This window comes from Loxodonta africana, chromosome 4, assembly GCF_030014295.1.
Source record: "Loxodonta africana isolate mLoxAfr1 chromosome 4, mLoxAfr1.hap2, whole genome shotgun sequence".
Lineage (NCBI taxonomy): Eukaryota > Metazoa > Chordata > Mammalia > Proboscidea > Elephantidae > Loxodonta > Loxodonta africana.
The window spans coordinates 45439327-45464276 of record NC_087345.1 but is presented as its reverse complement, the minus strand read 5'-3'; the positions used below and the strand labels follow the sequence as shown (position 1 = coordinate 45464276).

At 35.4% G+C, this 24950-nt stretch overlaps 1 protein-coding gene across 12 annotated transcripts in view; it reads right to left on the bottom strand.

The window, feature by feature from the left end:
• CEP290 (centrosomal protein 290) overlaps positions 1 to 24950 on the bottom strand; it is a 100490-nt gene that overhangs the window by 13174 nt on the left and 62366 nt on the right. For 10 of the 12 annotated variants that reach the window (XM_064283759.1, XM_064283760.1, XM_064283761.1 and 7 more), the window contains 9 exons: positions 22198 to 22419; positions 21753 to 21875; positions 16620 to 16765; positions 16124 to 16279; positions 12488 to 12611; positions 8083 to 8217; positions 7588 to 7674; positions 5516 to 5680; positions 1956 to 2078 (listed from right to left, as the gene is read on the bottom strand). In XM_064283759.1, coding sequence (XP_064139829.1) covers positions 1956 to 2078; positions 5516 to 5680; positions 7588 to 7674; positions 8083 to 8217; positions 12488 to 12611; positions 16124 to 16279; positions 16620 to 16765; positions 21753 to 21875; positions 22198 to 22419 — 1281 coding nt within the window. Of the gene's footprint in view, positions 1 to 1955; positions 2079 to 5515; positions 5681 to 7587; positions 7675 to 8082; positions 8218 to 9752; positions 9917 to 12487; positions 12612 to 16123; positions 16280 to 16619; positions 16766 to 19305; positions 19371 to 21752; positions 21876 to 22197; positions 22420 to 24950 lie in introns of those variants that run through there. The other 2 variants (XR_010321782.1, XM_064283764.1) reach the window with 2 other exon arrangements.

The window sequence follows — 24950 nt, the reverse complement described above, 5'->3', positions numbered from 1 at the left end:
TCTTCTCGAGCAGCTCTTTGAAAAATATCTGTTTGGTTCTTTTACTTCATCATTTCTTCCTTTTGCTTTAGCTGCTTGATGTTCATGAGCAAGTTTCAGAGTCTCCCTGACATCCATCTTGGACTTTTCTTTCTTTCACCTCTTGCTTTCTTCATGTATGATGTTCTTGATGTTATTCCACAACTTGTCTGGTCTTCGGTCACTAGTGTTCGATGCATCAAATCTATTCTTCAGATGGTCTCTAAATTCAGGTGGGATATACTCAAGGTCATATTTTGGCTCTCGTGGACTTGCTCTGATTTTTTTTCACTTTCAGCTTGAACTTGCATATGAGCAATTGATGGTCTGTTCCACAGTCGGCCCCTGGCCTTGTTCTGACTGATGATATTGAGCTTTTCCATCATCTCTTTCCACAGATGTAGTCTGCGTGATTCCTGTGTGTTCCATTGGGTGAGGTCCATGTGTATAATCGCTGTTTATGTTGGTAAAAGAAGGTATTTGCAATGCAGAAGTCGTTGGTCTTGCAAAATTCTATCATTTGATCTCCGGCATTGTTTCTATCACCAGGCTGTATTTCCAACTACTGATCCTTCTTTGTTTCCAACTTTTGCATTCCAATCACCAGTAATTTTCAATGCATTTTGATTGCATGTTGGATCAATTTCAGACTGCAGAAGTTGGTAAAAATCTTCTATTTCATCTTTGGCCTTAGTGGTTGGTGCATAAATTTGACTAATAGTCGTATTAACTGGTCTTCCTTGTAGGTGTACGGACATTATCCTATCACTGGCAGCGTTGTACTTCAGGATAGATCTTGAAATTTTTTTTTGAAAATTAATGCAATGCCATTTCTCTTCAATTTGTCATTCCCAGCATAGTACTCTATATGATTGTCCAGTTCAAAATGGCCAATATCAGCTCATTTCAGCTAATGCCTAGGATATAGATCTTTACATGTTCCATATCCTTTTTGATGGCTTCCAATTTTCCTAGATCCATACTTCATACATTGCACGTTCCTATTATTAATGGATGTTTATAGCTGTTTCTTCTCATTTTGAGTCGTGCCACATCAGCAAATGAAGGTCCCGAAAGCTTTACTCCATCCACGTCATTAAGGTCAACTCTACTTTGAGTAGACAGCTCTTCCCCAGTCATCTTTTGAGTGCCTTCCAACTTGGGGGGCTCATCTTCCAGCAGTATATCAGACAATGTTCTGCTGCTATTCATTAAGGTTTTTACCGGCTAATGCTTTTCAGAAGTAGAGAGCCGGGTTCTTCTTCCTAGTCTGTCTTAGTCTGGAAGCTCAGCTAAAACCTGTCCTCCATGGGTGACCCTGCTGGTATCTGGATACCGGTGGCATAGCTTCCAGCATCACAGCAGCACACAAGACCCCACAGTATGACAAACTGACAGTCAAGTGAGGAGAATTACAATTATTCAACTTCAATTTAATTTTCTAGATTATCCATATAAATAGCCATACCAATTTGTCTGGGTCAAGTAATATATTTTGCTATTGAAATAAAAATGAATCTTACTGTTTTTTAATAAAATACTTTCACATACTCCTTACCATTGTTCTAAGTCACTTGCAGAAATATTAACTCATTTAAACCCCACAACAGCCTTGTGAGATAGGTGTAATTATCATTCCCAATTTTATAGGTAAGAAAATTGAGACAGAGAGGGGTTAAGTAACTTCCCCTAGTTCTCATGACCAGTAAGTAACAGAGCTAGTATTTGAATTCGAGCTTATACTGACTCAAAATATATTAATTTTTTTATTATCAATGTCACTCATGGTGAAAGGATGTAATGATGGCAGACATAAAAATATGACAACTAAATCTCTTAAACTCTACTTGTAGACACTCTCATCAAGAATCTATTTTCAATTTTCCCAAGATGTATTACTTAGTTAATATAAAATTTAATAGGTAATAAAGTCATACTTTTTTAAGTTCTTTACGAAGTCTTTCATTTTCAGCAACAATTTTCTCTGTGCCTTTGGTTTTGGACTCATACTGTATACTCAACTGACGTCCAAGATGAACTTTAAGTTTCTCCAATTCAGCCTACGTAACAAAAAAATGATACATTAACAAAGTGAGGAAAAAAATGAAAGATGATCTTGTAAACTCATAAATCTTAATTCAAAGTTGTTTTAGAGGCCATATTTAATATGATTAGAATTAAAGTCTCTTAAATACTGAGCATCTATATCAAAGATTTTCAACCTTGGGTACATATTAGAATGACCTGATGATTTAAAATTAAAAAAAACTAATTTATTAAGTAACTCAGAACACCTATGCTGGGATCCACCCCAAAACAATCTAATCAACTGTAGAGGTTAAAGCCTGGACATGTGTATTTTTTTTTAAAAAGAGCCACAGGTAATTATTTTATGCTGTCAGAGTTATGACAAAATAAAGATAACTAAGTAAAGCTATTCAATAACTACTCGTCTGCAACAAGTTTTTTCCACATGTACAATATGTCTACTGTATCCATCAAAGCCATTTTATTTGTTTTTTAATTTTTCTTATGCTTTAAGTGAAAGTTTACAAATCAAGTCAGTCTCTCATACAAAAATTTATATACACCATGCTATATGCTCCTAATTGCTCTCCCCCTAATGAGACAGCACACTCCTTCCCTTGACTCTCTATTTTCCTGTACATTCAGCCAGGTTCTGAGCCCCTCCGCTCCCTCATCTCCCCTTCAGACAGGAGCTGCCCACACAGTCTCATGTGTCTACCGATCTAAGAAGCTCACTCTTCAGCAGTATCACTTTCTATCCCATTGTCCAGTCCAATCCCTGCTTGAAGAGTTGGCTTTGGGAATGGTTCCTGTCCTGGGCTAACACAAGGTCTGGGGACCATGATCTCTGGAGTCCTTCTAGTCTCAGGCGGACCATTAAGTCTGGGCTTTTTACTTTGGGGTCTGCATCCCACTGCTCTCCTGCTCCCTCAGGGGGTTCTCTGTTGTGTTCTCTGTCAGGGCAGTCATTAGTTGTAGCTGGGCACTATCTAGTTCTTCTGGTCTAAGGCTGATGTAGTCTCTGGATTATGTGTCCCTTTCTGTCTCTTAGGTTCATAATTACCTTGTGTCTTTGGTGTTCTTCATTTTACTTTGATCCAGGTGGGTTGAGACTAACTGATGCATCTTAGATCGCCGCTCGCTAGCATTTAAGACCCCAGATGCCACTCTCCAAAGTGGGATGCAGAATGTTTTAATAGATTTTATTATGCCAATTGACTTAGATGTCCCCTGAAACCATGGGCTCCAAACCCTCACCCCTGCTACGCTAGCCTTGCATGCATTCAGTTTATTCAGGAAACTTCCTTGCTTTTGGTTTAGTCCAGGTGTGCTGACCTCTCCTATATTGTGTGTTGTCTTTTCTGTCACCTCAAATAGTTCTTATCTAGTACCTAATTAGTGAAAACCCCTCTCCCTCCCTCCCTGCCCAGTCTCGTAACCATCAAAGAATATTTTCTTCTCTGTTTAAACTATTTCTCCAGTTATTATAATAATAGTGGTCTTATACAATATTTGTCCTTTTGCAACTGACTAATTTCACTCAGCATAATGCCTTCCAGGTTCCTCCATGTTATGAAATGTTTCACGGATTCATCATCGTTCTTTATTGATGCGTAGTATTCCATTGTGTGACTATACCATAATTTATTTTTCCATTCATCTGTTGATGGACACCTTGGTTGCTTCCATCTCTTTGCTATTGTAAACAGTGCTGCAGTGAACATGGGTATGCACATATCTGTTCGTGTAAAGGCTCTTATTTCTCTAGGATATAGTCCAAGGAGTGGGATTGCTGGATCGTATGGTGGTTCTATTTTTAGCTTTTTAAGGAGGCACCAAATTGATTTCCAAAGTGGTTGTACCATTTTACATTCCCACCAGCTGTGTATAAGTGTTCCAGTCTCTTCACAACCTCTCCAAGATTTATTATTTTGCAGGTTCTGGATCAATGCCAGCCTTGCTGGAGTAAGATGGAATCTCACTGTAGTTTTGATCTGCATTTCTCTAATGGCTAATGATCGTGAGCATTTCCTCATGTATCTGTTAGCTACCTGAATGTCTTCGTTAGTGAAGTACCTGTTCATATGCTTTGCCCATTTTTTAACTGAGTTTTTGCAGTATCATGTAGATTTTAGAGATCCGACACTGATTGGAAATGTCACAACTAAAAACTTTTTCCCAGTCTGTAGGTAATCTTTTGAGTCTTTTGATGAAGTCTTTGGATGAGCATAGGTGTTTGATTTTTAGGAGATCCTAGTAATCTAGTTTCTCTTCCGCATTGTTAGTAATAGTTTGTACACTGTTTATGCCATGTATTAGGGCTCCTAGTGCTGTCCCTATTTTTTCTTAAATGATCTTTATCGTTTTAGATTTTCTATTTAGGTTTTTGATCCATTTTGAGTTCATTTTGGGGCATGGTGTTAGGTATGGGTCTTGTTTCATTGCTTTGCAGATGGATATCCAGTTATGCCAGCACCATTTGTTAAAGAGACTGTCTTTTCCCTATGTAACTGACTTTGGGTCTTTGTCAAATATCAGCTGCTCATATGGATAGATTTATGTCTGGATTCTCAATGCTGTTCCATTGGTCTACGTATCTGTTGTGGTACCAGTACCAGGCTGTTTTGACTACTGTGGCAGTGTAATAGGTTCTAAAATCAGGTAGAGTGAGGCCTCCCACTTTGTTTTTCTTTTTCAATAATGCTTTACTTATCTGGGGCCTTGTTCCCTTCCATATGAAGTTGGTGATTTGTTTCTCCATCTCATTAAAAAATGTCGTTGGAATTCAGATCAGAATTGCATTGTATCTATAGATTGCTTTTGGTAGAACAGACATTTTTATAATGTTAAGTCTTCCTACCCATGAGTAAAGTAGATCTTTCCACTTATGTAGGTCTCTTTTGGTTTCTTGCAGTAGTGTCTTGTAGTTTTCATTGTATAAGTCTTTGACATATCTGGCAAGATTCATTCCTAAGTATTTTATCTTCTTGGGGGCTACTGTAAATGGTATTGATTTGGTGATCTCTTCTTCAGTGTTTTTGTTGGTGTAGAGGAATCCAACTGATTTTTGTATGTTTATCTTGTATCCTGATGCTCTGCTGAACTCTTCTATTAGTTTCAGTAGTTTTCTTGAGGATTCCTTAGGGTTTTCTGTGTATAAGATCATGTCGTCTGCACATAGAGATACTTTTACTTCTTCCTTACCAATTTGGATGCCCTTTATTTCTTTATCTCGCCTAATTGCTCTGACTAGGATCTCCATCACAATGTTGAATAAGAGTGGTGATAAAGGGCATCCTTGTCTGGTTTCTGACCTCAAGGGGAATGCTTTCACACTCTCTCCATTTAGGATGATGTTGGCTGTTGGTCAAAGCCATTTTATATTGTATGTTTAATTTTTTTCTAAAAAATTAATAAGACCTATAATAGTAAAACATTCCCATAAAAATGATCACATTAAAAAAGTTACCTTCAACTTTTCATTTTCCAGCTCGATATTAGCCATTTTCTCACTGGTCAGTATTCCTGATGCTTTTTTCAACTGTTCATTTTCTCTTTGGACTTTTTCAACTACTTTTTTCATTAAACCAATGGTTTTTTCTAATTCTGGGATTGTCTTTCCACTTCTACCAGACTATACAAAAGAATATGTTAATGTTTTTTAATCAGATATTTCAGAGAATATAATGTACCAACAATAGAATAAGTTCATTATTATATTCATTCTTCTTAATTTCTAACATTTCAAGGCAAAGCTCATATTATTTCAATTCATCCTTAGAACTATCCTGTGACATGGGAATTATAATCCTCACTTTACATATAAGAAAATCAAATCTCAGACAATTTAATATTCCTAAACCCATGCAGTTAATAAGTAACATCCAAGAACAAAAGTGTAGTCCTGATGTCTGATTCAAATGAATAAACGTAAGGATTTAAATATTCTACTTAGCTAATATACTCTCCACTATACCAGAGCTTTCTTTATATGGAATAAAACCACAAAAGAGAAACTGTTTTTAAAAGCTTATGAGCTACCAAATTGCAGTTTCAACATAACAGAGTGTAATGGATTGAATTGTGTCCCCCCAAAAGATATGTTGAAATCCTAACCCCTAAAAAAAAAAAAAAATTTTTTTTTTATACTACCTATAAATCTGGGGTCTTTGAAGATGTTATCAGTAACATGAGGTCATACCAAGGCAAGGTAGGGTGGTCCTAATTCAATCTGAGTATTGTCCTCACAAATAAGAAAACAGACAGAGAGAGACACACAGAAAGAAAGATGGCCATGGAAAGATGTATCTACAAGTCAAGAAGTGCCAAGAAACACCTGGGCCTACCAGAAGATGGGAGAGACAGGGAAAGATCTTCACCTCGCTCAGACAGAGAGAACATGGCCCTGTCCATGCCCTAAATTTGGTCTTATAGCCTCCAGAACTATGAAACAATAATTTCTGTTGTTTAATAAAGTCACCCAGTTCATGGTATTTTCTTACGGCAGCCCTAGGAAATTAACACACAGAGGTGATTTTCTCTAACAATACCCAGTGTGTTTAGAAATTCAGTATCTACCCAAAAAAAATAGAAGAGATGCCTGAAGTTAAAAAATCAAAAAACCTACCATAAAGATATCAACAGGTATGAGTCACCAACTTATAACTGTTTATAATTTGAAATAGAGACAACAGACGGTAAAATAGTCTGCTTTTTTTTTTTTTTTTGCATTTTAATCAGTATTTAAATACTTTACAATAAATAATCCCGAAATATAAAGTTTTACATAATTTAAACACACTTCCATGATTAACTTATAGAAAAGGTCAAATTAACACAGAGCTATTTTAAATATATGAAACAAAGGTTACTGACCATCAGGAAGTTATTTATCCTGAATTATTTTCCGATGATACTCAATATTCACCAAGTTCATCATATTTTTAACATTAGTACCTGAATGAGTACTTCCATCACCACTCACACATGAGGTTTACAGAGACTTAAATCTTTGGCCTTGGCCTCATAAGCAGCATTTATTAATTGTATAAACTGAATACAAAATAAGATGAGAAGAAAAAGAACACAAAGCAAAACAAACAAACAAACAAAAAATGGAAAACACATTTACAGAGCATTGTACCAAGTTGGTGCAACTGATATCATAAAAAAGAGTTAGAAAATGTTAGAATCGGGCCAAGGATCAGTTAGTAGTTACCACAATCAAAAGAAGAAAAGATTCATGGAAGTTAAAAGTTTTTAAGATGTGGTAGGATATGCAATTTAAAGAGAGATGATACGGAGTCCAAGTGAAATAAAAAGCATATAAGATGTGACAGATGAGAAAATAAATTAACTTAGAACACAGAAGAAAGCTTAATGATATTTCATATTGAAGACACAGCAGAATAAAAAGTGAATCCCAGAGGCACTAGTAATAGCACATCTTTGGTGTTTTGGCACATCTCAACTTTTTCTTTCATTTCTGGTTTATCACTTCTGAAACTGAAACAAATGTATAGCATATTTTCACATACTCACCCCTCTAACACGGCCAAGTTTCCGCTCAACTTCTACTTTTTCTTTCTTAAGAAATTCACACATTTCCTTCAAATCTCTTACTTGATTCTAAGGGGTAAAAGCAAATGCATAATTAACATAGCTTAGCCATTGATGGGAGAAAGATGTGGCAGTCTGCTTCTATAGAGCTCTACAACCTTGGAAACTATGGGGTTGCTCAGAGTCGGAATGGACTCCGTAGCAATGGGTTTGGTTTGGTTTCTTTTTATCGCCATTGAAAAGGAAGGGCAAAACTTTTATTGCTGCTGTGCCCCGTACCTACAAGAGTGCCCAACAAAAAGTAGGCCCTCAATAAATAATTGTTAAAGGAACAAATGTATAAAGTTTAACACTATAATAATACGCATAGCAGTTTTCTACCTCTTTGCTTCATAAGATAATATAATAAATAAGTGGAGGAAAAGACAATTTTCAGGCATTAGATTTCCTAACTATAGTAAAAAACATTAAATTTACCTTTAATCTTGGCAAATCTTTATTTGCTTGTTCAAGCTGAAATTTTAGTTCAATATTTTCAGACGACAACTTCAAGTTTTCCCTCTGAAGCTCCTGTTCTCTTTGGCAATGATCATCAGACCCTATTTCTGAAGTCTTCAGGAAAATGAAGTTAGGAATGTTTTTAAGGCTTTATAAATAAAGGCCACATAATATATACTGGATAAGAAATCAGTATTCCAAAAGGAAAGCTTTTTTTCTTTTAACAATTTATTTTATTTTTGTTGTTGTTGTTGAGGATATACACAGCAGAATAATCACCAATTCAACAATTTCTACATACACAATTTCTAACAACCATCTGTAAGTTTGTCCTACTGTGGTGATTTACGTGTTGCTGTGATGCTGGAAGCTATGCTACCAGTATTTCACCAGCAGGGTCACCCATGGTGGACAAGTTTCAGTGGAGCTTCCAGACTAAGACAGACTAGGAAGAAGGACCTGACAATCTACTTTGACCAGTGAAAACCTTTTGAGTACTAGCAGACTAGGCAGTGTTTTGTTCTGTTGTACATAGGGTTGCTGTGAGTCAAAATCACCTTGATGGCACCTAACAACAATACGTACAATTCAGCGACATCGATTACGTTCTTCAATTTGTGCAAACGTTTTCACCCTCCTTTTCTGAGTTGTTCTCCTCTGTTAACATTAACTCACTGCCTCCTAAGTTTCCTAGCTAATCTTTCAAGTTGCTGTTGCCAATTTGATGCCATATAGGCAGACCTTAAAAGAGCACACTGCCCAATGCAGGCATTCTTGGCTCCCAGAAAAAAACCCAGTGCCGTCGAGTTGATTCCGACTCAGAGTGACCCTATAGGACAGAGTAGAACTGCCCCATAGAGTTTCCAAGGAGCGCCTGGTGGATTTAAACTGCCGACCCTTTGGTTAGCAGCCATAGCACTTAACCACTACGCCACCAGGGTTTCTTGGCTAGTTAAGCTAAACAACTGGTCTTAAGAAGACTTCAGAGGATATTTTTGGTTTAAGGTTTAAGAATAAAGATTATTTTACAGCAAGTTTCAGGGGTTCCTTCAGCCTCCACGGCTCCAGAAAATCTGGATTCCATAAGAATCTGAAATCCTATTCTGCATCTTCCCTTTTTAATCAAAGATTCTCCTGTAGAATCTTTGACCAAAATATTCACTAATGGTAGCCCGGTACCATCCAGTTCTGGTCTCATGGCAAAAGAGGCAAAAGGGAACTTTCTTCCTTAAAGGAAAATGAGAAAACTGGACAGCTCTAGAGAAAAACAACCAAAAATAGGTAAGTTGGAAAATGAAACTTGCAAGAGTGTGTATTTTGTTTTAATTAAAATAGAAAGCAGAGTCAAGTATAACTTAATAACCTCCACACATATAACACCTCCATATATACTCTCATAATGGCTAAACTAATTTACGACAGCTTTATCAAAACTAATTCATGGTATGATTGTTATCGAGCCATCAGAAAGAACTGTCTCAATTTGTTCCTCCTTTGGAAAGCTCCTCCTCATTCCCTGAGCTAAAGCAATCACTCATAATATATTTACATTTCTCCTGGCAAAATCCACTTTGGGTTATTATTTATGTACATTTTCTCTTCTCATTATAAACAAAAGTTATTTGAAAGAGAAATGTGTGTTTGATTACCTTTTGCTACAAAGTAGGGAGAATATCATCTACATCATAGGATTGTTTTGAGCATCACACAAAGTAAGTTTGTAGAAGTATTTAGAACAGCTTTGGTTTCTTCTCCCCCACCCCTTTTTCTCTCTGCTGGCTTGATAGCTATAAAGTCAATAACTCCACAGATCCTACAGTTGTTAAAATATAAAATTACATAAATATATTTATCATACAAGGCTCCATAAAACTTTTTTTAAATATTTTATATTTCTCAAGTATTAGGTTTTAGGTAAAAAAGTAAAGAAATATTTATTTTTTTTAGATAAAATGTAGTAAAAGTAAAAAATTAGAAAACAGAACATAGGTTATGTAAAGAAATTCTAGGCAGACATTTGATTCTGACCTGAGGGTATGTATACAAGAACACTGGCAGAAAGTTCCCATTTGTCCACCTGAATTCTATTTGTTTCAGGGAATGTGTTCGTGTGTACATACGTAGGGGCTAGAAAAAGAAGACAGTAGACGTTTTTGTTGACGTCTATAAATCACTTTTTATAAATCACTAGAATGTGTCTCCACTTTATTCTCTGTCAGACAACCCAAGTATACACCCCAGTGCTACCACTATTGATTAACACTAGAAAATCATGCCATATACAAGGTCCTCAGGTTTTGCATCTTATGAATGAAGGCAGTACATCAGATAATTCCCGGTCCCTGAGCTCTTGTGTCTCCCTTACCTCCTCTCTGTTGTCTGTGGTAGCTTTTTATCCAATCAGTGATAGTGCCTATGAGCACCACTGATTAACAGATATAAATTGACTAAATACCACTCACAGAAGAGAGGAATTCTACATGATAAAGATATCACATGAGGGTATTTTTAATAGTTTTCCACACTAAAATATGGATGTAATTATTTATGTAAATGAATATGGATCATTTTCCCCTGATTCTCAGGGAATAAAACTTAAAATAATTAGTTGAGATTTTACAAATTTCTGGAGAATAAGTTTTAATGAAAATATACCATGAAAGTAATATAAACAGAACTCTTGTATAATGAACTTCATGGTATTTCTAAATTGTTTTACAGAAGAGCATTCCATTATAAGTCAGATACTGCTAGAAATCAAATTCTTACTTGATGAGAGTTAGAGATATTACAGTCAAGGTTTCAAATTCTCAATTACTCATTAACAAATGAAGAAAAAGAAGTATTATGAACCTGGATACAGATATGAAGTAGGAAGTTAAGTCATTTTCATCCATATTTTTTTAACATTTAGACTTTAGTTGATACTTTGAGGACTTAGGCAACTAGATTATCTAGGTGGAAAGGATAAAGGGAAAAAAAGATAAATGCTTTTTGATTTCCATCAGAAGCAAATTTGTCTTCTGGCTGTAATATGAACTGACCAAGTAGTGTACTCATAGAAAGTAAGTTCATAAACTGTAGAGTTAGACCTGAATTTAAAGCCTGGTTCTGTATCTTCATGATCACTAAGGAGGTAACTCGCTTTTCCAAGTCTTACATGAAAACAGAAATAATGTTGTTGTTATTATTGTTGTCAGGTGCCATTTAGTCAGTTCTGACTCATAGTGACCCTATGTATAACAGAATGAAACACTTCCCAGTCCCGTGCCTTCCTCACAATCGTTATGTTTGAGACCACTGTTGAAGCCACTGTATCAATTCATCTAGTTGAGGGTCTTCCTCTTTTTCACTAACCCTCTACTTTACCAAGCATGATGTCCTTCTCCAGGGACTGGTCTCTCTGATAACATGTCCAAAGTATGTAAGATGGAAGTCTTGCCATCCTCGCTTCTAAGGAGCATTCTGGCTATATTTTTTCCAAGACGGACTTGTTCATTCTTTTGGAAGTCCACGGTACACTCAATATACTTTGCCTACACCATAATTCAAAGACATCAATTGTTCTTTGGTCTTCCTTATTCATTGTTCAGCTTTCACAAGCGTATGAGGTGACTGAAAACACCATGGCTTGGGTCAGGGGCACCTTAGTTCTCAAAGTGACACCTTTGCTTTTTAACATTCTCAAGAGGTCTTTTGCAGCAGATTTGCCCAATGCGATGCATTGTTTGATTTCTTGACTGCTGCTTCCATTGGTGTTGACTGTGAATCCAGGTAAAATGAAATTCTTGCCAATATCAGTATTTTCTCCATTTATCATGATGTTGCTAATTACCGGTCCAGTTGTGAGGATTTTTGTTTTCTTTATGTTGAGGTGTAATCCATATTGAAGGTTGTAGTCTTTTAACTTCATTAGTAAGTGCTTCAAGTTGTCATCACTTTTAGCCAACAAGGTTGTATCACCTGCATATCGCAGGTTGTTACTGACTTTCCCTCTAATCTTGATGCCACGTTCTTCTTTATATAGTCCAGCTTCTCGGATTATTTGCTCAGCATACAGAGTGAATAAGTATGGTGAAAGGATACAACCCTGACACACATCTCTCCTGATTTTAAACCAGGCAGTATCCCATTGTTCTGCCTGAACGACTGTCTCTTGGTCTATGGAAGAAGTATAGCCAGAATGCTCCTTAGAAGCGAGGATGGAGAGATTTTGACTCAAGTACTTTGGACATGTTATCAGGAGGGACCAGTCCTTGGAGAAGGGCATCATGAATTTACTGCATTAATATTAATGAGAGGGATATAATGTTTTGGCCAGAAAAGATTTCACTTTTACACATCAAAAATAGAAAAAGGAAAAGAAATAAAGATGCACACTTACCGAGGGCTTAGAATATACATCCTTTGACAATTGTTTTTCTAAAGCATGAAGTTTTTCTTGGAGGTATCTATTTTGTAAGCGTAAGTCTTCTATCACAGAATCTCGAGGAAGAGCTTGGTGGGTCCTATGAACAAACAACCACATACTCTTTACTATACAAACTTCAACTATTCACTGTTTTCCTATATTAAAATATAGGAAGGAAAGGAGGAAAATGCAATGAATTTATTAACATTGTATTTATTTTAAACTTTACAAAAATTTTAAACATTTTTAAAAAATAAGTCAGGACGCGACTAATATTATAAAGTCATCCTCTACAGAGGATTCACTGCAGGGCTCCTTTAAACTATGAATTTAAAAAGTGTATCCTGATTTACAGAAATACGTGAACATTTTAAAAGAACATACATCTATGTGTATGGAACCACACAGCTAGCTGAATTAAAATATTCACTAGTTTTAAAGCATTATATATTTCATAGTATCTATGTCCTTCTGAAGACGTTCAAAAATCTTAAAAGATCTCAGAGGAGCAAGTCAAGAAAGGGGCTGTATAGAGTTGTTTAAAAACTCCTGTGCTCACTCTTGAGCTGCACACACATGGCTAGGACCCTAATCAGAACACCAAAGACTCTGAGAAGTGAACTAACAGACTGAAGACCACCAGGTACCAGACTGGCAACTAGGAGATGCAAAGGCAGGACAGACCTAAATAGCACTGTAAAGCCTTTGAAAATGGAACTGATATAGGAACCACAGCTCAAAACAAAAAACCAAAAAAAATAGGTTGGAACTTGCAATCTGAACATAACTGGATCAAATGTCTGCTAAAACAAAAAAATGTATATTTAATATAGGATTTTAACAAGACACAGGGTCTCATAATAGTCAAGTTCAACAACACAATACAAAATTATGTGGCAAACAAAGAACGAGGAATATCCCAGTTCACATGGGAAAAGACAATCAACAGAATCTAATGCTGAGATAATACAGATGTTGAAATTATCTGACAAAAACTTTTAAATGACTATTATACAAATACTCCAAAAATTAAACCCAAACACCACTGAAACAATGGAAAAATATAAAGTCTCAGCAAAGAAATAAAAGATATAAAAAAGAAACAAATAGAAATTTTAGAACTGAAGAATATAACAAATATACTAGATAGGCTCAATAGCAGATTGGAGATGGGCTCAAGAGAAGAGTACAGTGACAGAGGCAAGGGACAAGAAAAAGCAAGGCAAGACAAGAGAGATCAATAGAAATTATCCAGGGTAAACAATACAGGGGAAAAGAAAGACAAAATGAACAGGGCTTTGTACACGGGGAGAAGTAACAAAAGGTTTGATATGAGTGTCATGAAGTGTACTATACGATTCTAGATATGACCTTCTCAAAAGGACAGAATTACAGTGATGGAAAACTATCTCTGTGCAAAGTCCACAGGTCTGTACACCAAATGAGAAAATTCAACTCTACCATTTGATAATTTCAAAAATAAAATTAACAACAACAAAAGAAATGACACGGAGTCTGGATTGGAAAACAGAGAAGGGAAATAAAAGAGAGAAGAGAGACTAAGAAATACGGGACAAACTTAGAGCTGACAAGAAAAGTAAGAAATTCATGGTGGTGCAGCAGCTAAAGCGCTTTTCAGGACAACCTGAGCTCTACAGCAGGTTATCTGTAAAACGGAGAAACGGGTCCTCAGGGGTAAGAGCGAGATTTTATTAGAAAAGAAATTCAGATCCAGATTCAATCCTGACAGAGCCCTCAATTTCCATGAAGGTATTCAGCTTCCCAGGAAGTATGGCATACAGTACCTAAAGCATATTTAAATTTCAAAGGATAATATGACCTTAGCTAAACTGTGATACCCATTCCTGATGAGACCGTCACAGTAAGGAAAATTACAGGTCAACCATTCTCATGAACACAGATGCAAATACTCTAAACAAACTAATCGTAAACCAAGTCCAACAATAATATAAAAAGTATAATACATCATAATCCAATGGAATTTATTCCAGGAATTCAAGCCAGGTTCAATTCAATACTTATAATAACAACATAACACTACATGGAATTATCTCATTGTGGTTTTACTTTGTATTTCACTAATAATTAATGATATCAAGCCACTTTTTCTATATTTCTTGACCATTTGAGTATTTTATTTCACAAAATACCTTTTCATTTGCTTGGCTCTATTGTTCTTCTTTTGTTTCTTTCTGTTGGGTTGTCTTTCTTTTGTTTCTTTCTGTTGGGTTGTCTTTTCTTGTTGATAGAATTTTTTACACAATCTCAATACGAGCCCTCTGTGTATATTAATTGTAAATATCTTCTACTGCTCTGTGGTTGTCTTTTTACTCTTAATATTTTTGTGGCTAGATGTTCTTTCTTTTGATACAGTACAATTTATCAGTGTTTTTCTGGATAATGCTTTTTATATCCTATTTAAGAAATCTTTAGTGTTTTCTATTTTCACATTTAAATCTGGAGTTAACCTGAATTGTTGTTTTATTTTGTTTTTATTAGCATGAAGTAGGTGTTTAATTTCACGTCTAGTCCCCCCAATATGGAAATTCAATTGGTCTAGCACAAATTAGGGAAAAGATCATTCTTTCCCTACTGCTGCATAATGCTACCTACCATTGTATAAATTAAATATCCATATTAGAATGGGTCTGTTTTCTAGGCTCTGTTCTGTTTCCCTGGTCTATTTGTCTATCCTGGTGCCAATACCACACCGTCTTGATTATTGTAGCTTTAAGTGTTGCTATCAAAGGAGGGAAAGTCTTCCAACTTCGTTCTTTAAGATTTTCATGGCTGTTTTCAGTACTTAGTATTTTCATATAAATTTTAGAATCAGTTTGTCAATGTCTACTACCAAACACCTGCTTGCATTACGATTGTGATTGCATGCAATACGTAAATTTATCTGGGAAGGACTGTTACCTTTACAATTTCATAAAGTTAAAAAAAAACTGGCGAAATTAACCTATGGTGTAAGAAGGTCGGACAGTGATTAACTTCGGAGAAGGGACAGAGAGAATCGGGAATGTGGAGAAATTCCAGGGTGCTTGGAATATTTTATTTGTTCACTTAAAGTGGTCACAGACATGTCCACTAGGTGCTAAATAATCATGTTGTACTCAGCATATGTATGCTTTTCTGAATAATAATATACTCCAATAAAAAGGGTTTACAAAAAAAGAAATGAAACTCTGAGTACATCATCAAAGACTCAAATACAGAAAGAACGGCTGGGAAAATCTAGCTGAACAGCTGAGAGATCTAGAAATTTTAATTGCTGCAAGTTCAACACGAGGTGGCCAAAAAAAAAAAAAAAAGCATATTGTGTTAATAAAATCATATTTACTAGCCTAAGGGTGGAAAATTATCCTGATAGTATACTATACCCTGATCAAGTCAGATCTAGAGATCTAGAACACAACACTCAACTCAGGGAACCATATTTTAAAGAGACACTAATAAGCAAAGCACATTAAACTCATTTTAAAAATACTAATATGAGCTAATTGTTACAGTCAACCAATTATTCTTCATTATAAGAAATTTTTTTTTTTCTTATAAGTGCATAGCACATTCCATGTAAAAGCTTACCTCATATAAGTTATGTCACTTTCTAAGTCAAGATTTCTCTTTTTTAATTCTTCCAACTCTTTTTCTGACTCCAAAGCTCGTACTCCCATAACTTGATCAACAGTCATGCCAGTTGTTTTTAGTTTCCTCTGCAAAGTAAGTTTCTCTTTATCAGCTCTGTAGGATTTAATATGTAATCATGAAAAACAGACAATTCACTGTTTGGCTTGTTCAATTATTAATCTGTGGCTTACTCATTACCAGACCAATGTATGACAATTAGATCATTCTGTATCCTCTATGAGCTAACTTATTTCAAAACCACAGGAAGCTCCAATTACAATTGTTCAAATATATTTAAAACATACAAATATAAGAACATAAAGTGAATCACAGGCAATAAGGAGAAGTTAAAATTAGAAACATTCTCATATTATGAAGTATGACAACTATACAACTTCAGGGTAAATACAAGAAGACTACACATAATTAATTTTACAATTAAGTTTAAACTCACTTGGCAAAAAGATCCTTTAAAGTATTTAGCTGCTTTGTTAGAGTATAGACTTCTCCCTCTTTCTCTTTTAATTTGTTTCGAATTCCCTCTACTTTGCTTTGCCATTTTTTACCTTCTTCCCACCTAATTAATTCCTCTCTAGCACTCTGTAGCAATAACAAAGGAAAAAAAAAATTAACAATATTATTTTTTAATTACATTTTGAAATTTGTTTATCAATTATAGTTTACATTGAACAAGGTAAATGAATGCTTCCTAGAAAATACATAAGTAGGTTCATTTTGCTATGTAACTTCGAGAATTTTTAGGTACGCCAGCTATTAGCAAAAATGCCCTTCATTCTAAGTATGCTTTATTCTATAACTTGGTAGATAAAATCCTAGGGGATGGTTTAAACTAGTGCCAACACCCTTAAGGAGTCTTTAAATATTCTAATAGACAGTCAAAACTAAAGTTAAGCTTCAAAGAATCTATATTTACAAACGACCAACACAATTTTGTCACCCCATGACAATCTCTAGCATCAGAGCCCCTTTTCAAGTCTTCAATGAATATTAATTACTTCATTCATTCAACAGATATTTATTTAGTGCTAATCATGCCTGGTACTAATCTAGCACTAGGAAGAGAAGCTAGACAAAAATACTACTGTCTTCATGAATTTTATAGTCTAGTTTATGTTGGTTTGTCAGGTAATTGAGGGGAAGGGCACAAAACACAAACAATAAACAAGAAAAACAAAAAATACCTACAGGTATCTCCTGCTTTTCGAAAGTTCGCTTTATTACACTTCACTTTTACAAAAGACCTACATTAGTACTTGTTTTTGCTAATCAAAAGAAATTCCAAGAGGATTTTCAGTTTTAGGAAAAAGGCAAAAAGCAGAAATACGGTTCAGCCTTTGCTTTGCAGAGAGTCCTTAAATAGGCACCACGCACCCTGAGCAGTGAGAATGGCATCACTAAGCTACTTCCCTGGAAACTATACTCAGCATTCCTGCTTTTACTATATGTCAGTGTTATTTTAGGTTTTATATGTTATTTGGTATGATTGGATAGGTTATTTTTTGAGTCTGAGAATGCTCAAAAAATTTTCCCATATAAATTAATGGTAATTGCTTCTTCATTTTATTTCATTTCAGCTTACAGAAGGTTTCATAGGAATTTTCTACTTTCAGGTAGTGAGGGAAACTAGTATTCTGTAGTGTATTAGAAAGAGCCCTGGTGGTGCAGTGTTAAGTGCTCGGCTGCTAGCCGAAAAGTCAGCAGTTCAAATCCAACAGTGGCTCTCCTGAAGATGTGACAGTCTGTTCCCGTAAAGACTTACAGCCTTGAAAACCCTATGGGGCAGTACTACTCAGCCCTGTAGTGTCACTATGAACATGAATTGACTCAAGGGCAATGGGTAGTATACTAACTGGGAATAAGTGCTACCAGGAAAAAAAAAAAAAGCTAGGAAGGGAATTAGGGAGCTTCAGGGTAGATGTAATGGTTTGTTATAATTGAGATAAAGTGGCCAAGGAAAGCCTATATAAGGCAAAACAGTCCTATGTTCTAAACAACTTTCAAACATTCTACTGGATGTTGGGCAAATCTGCTGCAAAATACTCTTTAAGGTGTTAAAAAGCAAAGATGTCACCTTGAAGACTAAGGTATGCCTGACCCAAGCCATGGTGTCTTTAATTGCCTCATATCATGCGAAAGCTGGACAATGAATAAGGAAGGCTGAGGGAGAATTGACGCCTTTGAATTATGGTGTTGGCGAAGAGTGTTGAATACACCATGGACTGCCAAAAGAATGAACAAATCTGTCTTGGAAGAAGTATAACCAGAATGCTTAGAAGCAAGGACGGCGAGACTATGTCTCATTTGGACATGTTATCAGGAGGGATCAGTCCCTGAAGAAGGACATTATGCTTGGTAAAGTAAAAGATCATCAAAAAAGAGGAAGACCTTTGATGAGATGGATTGACAGTGGCTGCAACAATGGGCTCAAGCATAAAAATGACTGTGAGGATGACACCAGGACCAGGCAGTGTTCTGTTTGTGCACACAGGGTCACTATGGGTTGAAACTGACTCAACGGTACCTAACAACAACAACTGGACATTTATACACTAGTTGAAATTATCTAAGCTAAGAACTTACCTCCATTCTAAATATGAACATCTTGCAATTTTAAAATTCTTTTAATACACATCGTGAATTTTCTAGGAATACAATGGCCATATACAAATCCAGGGAAGACTGTAGACTCCCTCTTGCTGAAAACTGCATCAACAACTGCTTATCACTTTAGAAATCAAATTACAAATGGCGATGCCATTGTGACTTATGAGCTGCCTACTAATGCATTTGTATCAGTCTGCAATTAATGCTAAGTAAAGGTGTACAAGACTATTTTCATCACGTTTTCCACTGCAGCCATGCCAGGACACTTACTTACTGAAACATAAATAATATATTATTTTGTTGTAAGTTATTTTCCTTTAGATTTCATTTAAGACATTTATATTGACATTTTGGAAAGCATGTATACAGGTTGTTTATATTAACAATGAATTTCACTCAGAATAGTAAAGGGGGCATTATGAAACACTGTATTTATCATAAAAGGGGATGTAGGATTGACAGGGTTGATAGCCATGGTTTAAAGTCAAATTTCCAACAAACTTATGTTGCCTTACCAAAATTATCATTTCCAACACTGCCCAATTTTTTACCTCATTTATTTAGTTTGGCTAACCAGTACCTTTTAAAAAAAAAAAAAAACTTCAGTAAATGTTTGATAGCTATTAGCATCTTTTTTTTTTTTCTGAAATATATACAAGGCTTTATTTGTACTGCCAGAAATGTAAATATTACTTGAGGGCAAAAGGTATATAAGTTAATAATTCTGAAGCATGGAGCACTTTGTTGGAACTGGGCAATTCTATCCTACCTGAAAATACCTTCTGAAGTAAAAGTGAGGGGAAACAAGGCTGGCAGGATTTAAAGATAAACAGAAAAACAACAAAGGCAAATGTCACCAAGGGTCTGTTCTAACTGGGGATCAGAGGTAACTAGGGAGAGAACAGGATGGAGAGAGAAGTTCTCTTTTCATATTTTCTTGTGTTGACAGCCTCCTATGCATACATTTCATAATAATATAATTGCATTTTAAAATATCCATTTATGCATACATTTCATAATAATATAATCGCATTTTAAAATATCCATTTATTCAAGACATACTGAGCATCTATTCATGTTAGGGACTGTTCTAGGTGCTAGAGATACAATAAAGAGCAAAACAGGCAAAGTCCCTGCCATCAGAGCTTACAGCCTAGAGAGGAGAAACAAAAGATGAACACATAGTTAAGTAAATATGTTGTATGTCAGATGGCAATAAATTCTATGGAGAAAAGCAGCATAAGGAGAATAGGAATGCAAGGCATAGGGGTGCGTTTTGTTATATTATTATATTAGGTTACAAACACCGCTAATAGAGCAAAAAGGTGTTGAAATTTCCAAACATCCAATATGAATGTACTCTTATGAAAACATTCATAAATTAGAAACGCCTGTCACTGTGAATCTAACAGAATATTTTCATTACAGTCCAACATAGGGATCCATATTGAGATATGAATTTCAATATATGGTGTTGGTCACTGTGTTTTTGTTCTTTTTCTAGTTATTTTTAATAATAACATTATTATTTCTATTTTAAGGAAGAATAAGCTGATGCACAGAGGTTAGGAGTCCAGGCAAAGATCACAAGGCTATTCTGATAGCAAGCAGGTTAGAAACTGGTGTGCAATGATCAGCACTATTCCCAAGCAGGGAGGCAGTGAAGGAGGGATACGTACATTTTGATCTTGTGGTTTTCACCAGCAGAGCTTCTGATAGCAAGTATGTTATAGTTTCATGCATAAAAATACATTTTAATCAGATGTATACTGACACTTACGAATTTTCATAGGGAGAGTATTTTTTTGGAGTATATTAAGACTTCTTAATTCTATTACCTATTTTCTGTTCGATGCCATTAAAAACACTTCGTTCTCTAGTTAATGAAATTATTTTATAGACATTGAATATTTTCTGGGTAAATTTTACAATAAAAGTTTTTCCTAACCATAGCTCTTCCACTGTGATTTTCTTTGGGGTCAAATATTGACATAAAAAGCCATTTTTCTCAGGTCACTTTTGGTATTTTCAATATTACCAACAACATAGAAGTGTTCAGTTTATCATTCACAGCAAATTCAATGACATGCATTTTAGCCTAAAATTTTTAGGTTTTCTTTGGGTTGATTATTTCTATCACTAATTTTTATTACAAAAGTTTACTAGGTAACCAGTAAAAAAATGTTAAGCAATGTCTCCCACATTATAAAATCAATCTATTGAGAAGAGTTGGTTATTGATTATTACTGCAAATATTGAATATATTTCAATTAACTTTGTTTACCCTGAAATAACATTCTAGTCTGCTGAAGGATAAAGTGACACATTTGGGTCAAAGTAAAGGGCTTAACATGTCTAGCTTTCTTTCCCGAAGGCCAGAATCACCAACTTAGGTAAAAAAAATTACACTGAATGAGAAGTGATAGATACATAGGTGTGAAGGGATTCTGGAGTTATTATAAAATCAGGAAGATGAATGGACATGATGCAGTAATTTTCAATTAAGAGAATTACAAATTTCTCCTCGAGTATACACTCCTAAAGGATAGAAACATGTCTTAGACTCCCCTACATTACCCAGTACCATTTACAGATCCTCAAATTAATACAATATATTATCTATGCATCAGCCAGCCAGAAGGCTCCAGAGAAGGGAGGATGGCAAGACTCTGTCTTACATACTTTGGACATGTTATCAGGAGGGACTACTTCCTAGAGAAGGACACTGTGCTTGGTAAAGTAGAGGGTCAGTGAATGAGAGGAGACCCTAAACAAGATGGAATGACACAGTGGCTGCAATGATGGGCTCAACCATAGCAACGACTGTGAGGATGGCACAGGACTGGGCAGTGTTTTGTTCTGTCGTACATAAGATCATTATGAGTTGGAACCGACTTGATGTCACCTAACAACAACAACATCACCGTTTTAAACATATTAATCAGTATAATGCTTCACGTACCTTTTCTTTCATGGGTTTTACCTCTACCTCATCCACCTTTCTCTCAAGTTGGCTTTCTAGCTTTTTAATTTTCTTTTGGAGTTCTTCAATTAAACTCTGTTTATTATCCAGCAGATGTTTGCCCTGAAAAAATAGATGTATCTTTACATTTTAGAAATTAAAAAAAAAAAAATCAAACGAAAATACAATTAACATTCCAATTGCAGAAGCTTTCCGAGGCTACTGTTAACCACACTTTCTAAATGATAGTATTAATATATAAGTATAAAATGGTACCAGTTTCAGCATTTTAATGATATAAAAATACAACAGAGTTCACAGATGAAGTCAGTGAAACTAATCAAAGTGATGTAAGAGCCAGTTTCAGCAAACATTACAGATTAAAAAAAGGAATAAAGTATAACCTATAAATTGTATATCAAAGGCATTATCAATATAAAATTACCTGTAATCCACTGGTTAGTCTTTTAATTTGCCTTTTCAGCTCGTCATTCTCTTGATCGATTCCATCTTTCTCTCGAAGTATTTTATTATAGGCTTTTTGTTTTTTTTGCAGTTCATTGTTTAAGTCATTCAAATTATCAGCTAGTGAGTTTTCTCTGTTCTTACTTGTTTTAAGAGCTTCTTTCAATTTTAAAAGATTTTCACTTAAATCTTCAATTTGTGACTAAGCGAGAGAGAAAAGGTTAGTATTTATGAATCTTCATCAAGTATCAATGATAAAAGCAATAAAAACCAGAAAGTATATATTATTAATATTTGTTAAAAAGCAAATTTTAATCCAAACTTTTTAAAGTACACAATTAAAAAAAAAAACCCAAGCTACATATATTTTTCCATGTTCACATCCACTGAACCAAGGCTACCTTGAAAAAAAAAAAAATACAAACGCTACCCTCAATGAACAACCAGAAACAAAATTTTATCAAGTAAACAAATGTTTTATTAAGGATGAATTAATTAATTAAAGGAATAAGTACGTATCCATGCATGATGCAATGTTTTAAGCACTGAAGTATAATGTCTTAAAACAGTATAAAATATAATCTCTGACTTCAAGTAGTTTAATCTATTTAGTAAAGACAAAACCTAAAAGAATAATACCAGATAGTATAGTATACATACATATACCACCACTTGTCTGTCAGTTTATCTTACTGTGGTAGCTTGCATGATGTTACGATGCTGGAAGCTATACCTCTGGTATTTCAAATACCAGCAGGGTCACCCATGGTGAACAGGTGTCAGCAGAGAATCCAAACTAAGGCAAATTAGAAAGAAGGGCTTGGCGATCTACTTCTAAAAAAAAAAATCGACCACTGAAAAATTATGGATAACAGCAAAACACTGTCTACAGTGCTAGAAGATGGGCCCCTCAGGTAGGAAGACATCCAAAATAAAACTGGGGAAGAGCTGCCTCCTCAAAGTTGACCTTAATGACGTGGATGAAGTCAAGCTTTCGGGACCTTAATTTGCTGATATGGCAAAACTCAAAATGAGAACAGCTGAAAACATCCATTAAAAAACTTGAGCATGGAATGCACAAAGAATGAATCTAGGAAAACTAGAAGTCATCAAAAATGAAATGGAATGATTAAAGATCAATATCCTAGGTACTAGTGAGCTGAAATGAACTGGTATTGACCATTCTGAATAGAACAATCATATTGTCTACTATGCTGGGAATGACAAAATGAAAAGGAACAGAGTCACATTCCCCATAAAAAAGAATATTTCAAGATCTACCCTGAAGTTAAGTGATACGATAATATCCATACACCTATAAGGAAGACCAATTAATATTATATTACTCAAATTTATGCACCAAACACTAACACCAAAGATGAGGTAATTGAAGATTTTTACCAACAGGGGCCAAGCACAGAATAGACCATCAGTTGTTCACATGCAAGTTCAAGTTGAAGCTGAAGAAAATTAAAACAAGTCCATGAGAGCCAAAGTACACCTTTGAGTACAACCCATCTGAATTTAGAGGCCATCTCCGGAACAGATTTGACACATTGAACACTAAGGAACGAAGACCAGATGAGCTGGGGGATGACATCACACATGAAAAAAGCAAAAGGTCATTAAAAAGATAGGAAAGAAAGAAAAAGCCAAAGTGAATGTCAGAAGAGACTCAGGAATATGCTCTTGAGCCCATTTTTGCAACAACAACAACAACAACTACTAATACTGCACACACGTAAAATTTTGCTAAAGACCATCAAGAGTGGTTGCAGCAGTACAGAAATTCAAGCCAGATTCAGAAGAGGACATGGCATGAGTGATATCACTGCTGATGTCAGATGGATCTTGGCTGAAAGCAGAGAACACCAGGAAAATGTTCACCTGTATTTTACTGAGTATGCAAAGGCATTCAACTGTGTGGATCATAACAAATTATGGATAACATCTCGAAGAATGGGATTTCTAGAACACTTAATTGTGCTCACTTGAAACTTGTACATGGACCAAGAGGCAGTCTTTACAAGAGAACATGGGGATACTGCATTGTTTAAAATCAGGAAAGGTGTGCGTCAGGGTTGCATCCTTTCACCATACTTATTCAACGTGTAAGCTGAGCAAATAATCCGAGAAGCTGGACTACAGGAGGAAGTACATAGCTTTAGGATTGGAGGGCTCATGAACAACCTGTGATATGCAGATGACACAACGCTGCTTGAGGTAAGTGAAGAGGACTTGAAGCACTTATAGATGAAGATCAAAGACTTACATCTCCATATGGCTTACACTTCAACATAAAGAAAACAAAAATCCTCACAACTGGGCAATAAGCAACATGAAGATAAAAGGAGAAAATATTGAAGTTGTCAGGGTTTTCCTTTTATTTGGATCCACAATGAATGACCATGGAGGCAGCAATCAAGAAATCAAATAATGTATTGCATTGAACAAATCTGCTGCAAAAGACCTCTTGAAAGTGTTGAAAAACAAAGATGTCACCTTGAGGACTGAGATGCATCTAACTCAAACCTTGGTATTTTTAATTGCCTCATATCCATGAGAAAGTTGGACAATGAATAAAGAAGACCGAAGAAGAAGTGATGCCTTTGAATTATGGTTTGGGCAAAAATTACTGAATATACCATGGACTGACAGAAAAACGAACAAATTTGTCTTGGAAGTTGTACAGCCAGAATGCTCTTTACAAGTGAGGATGGTGAGATTTCACCT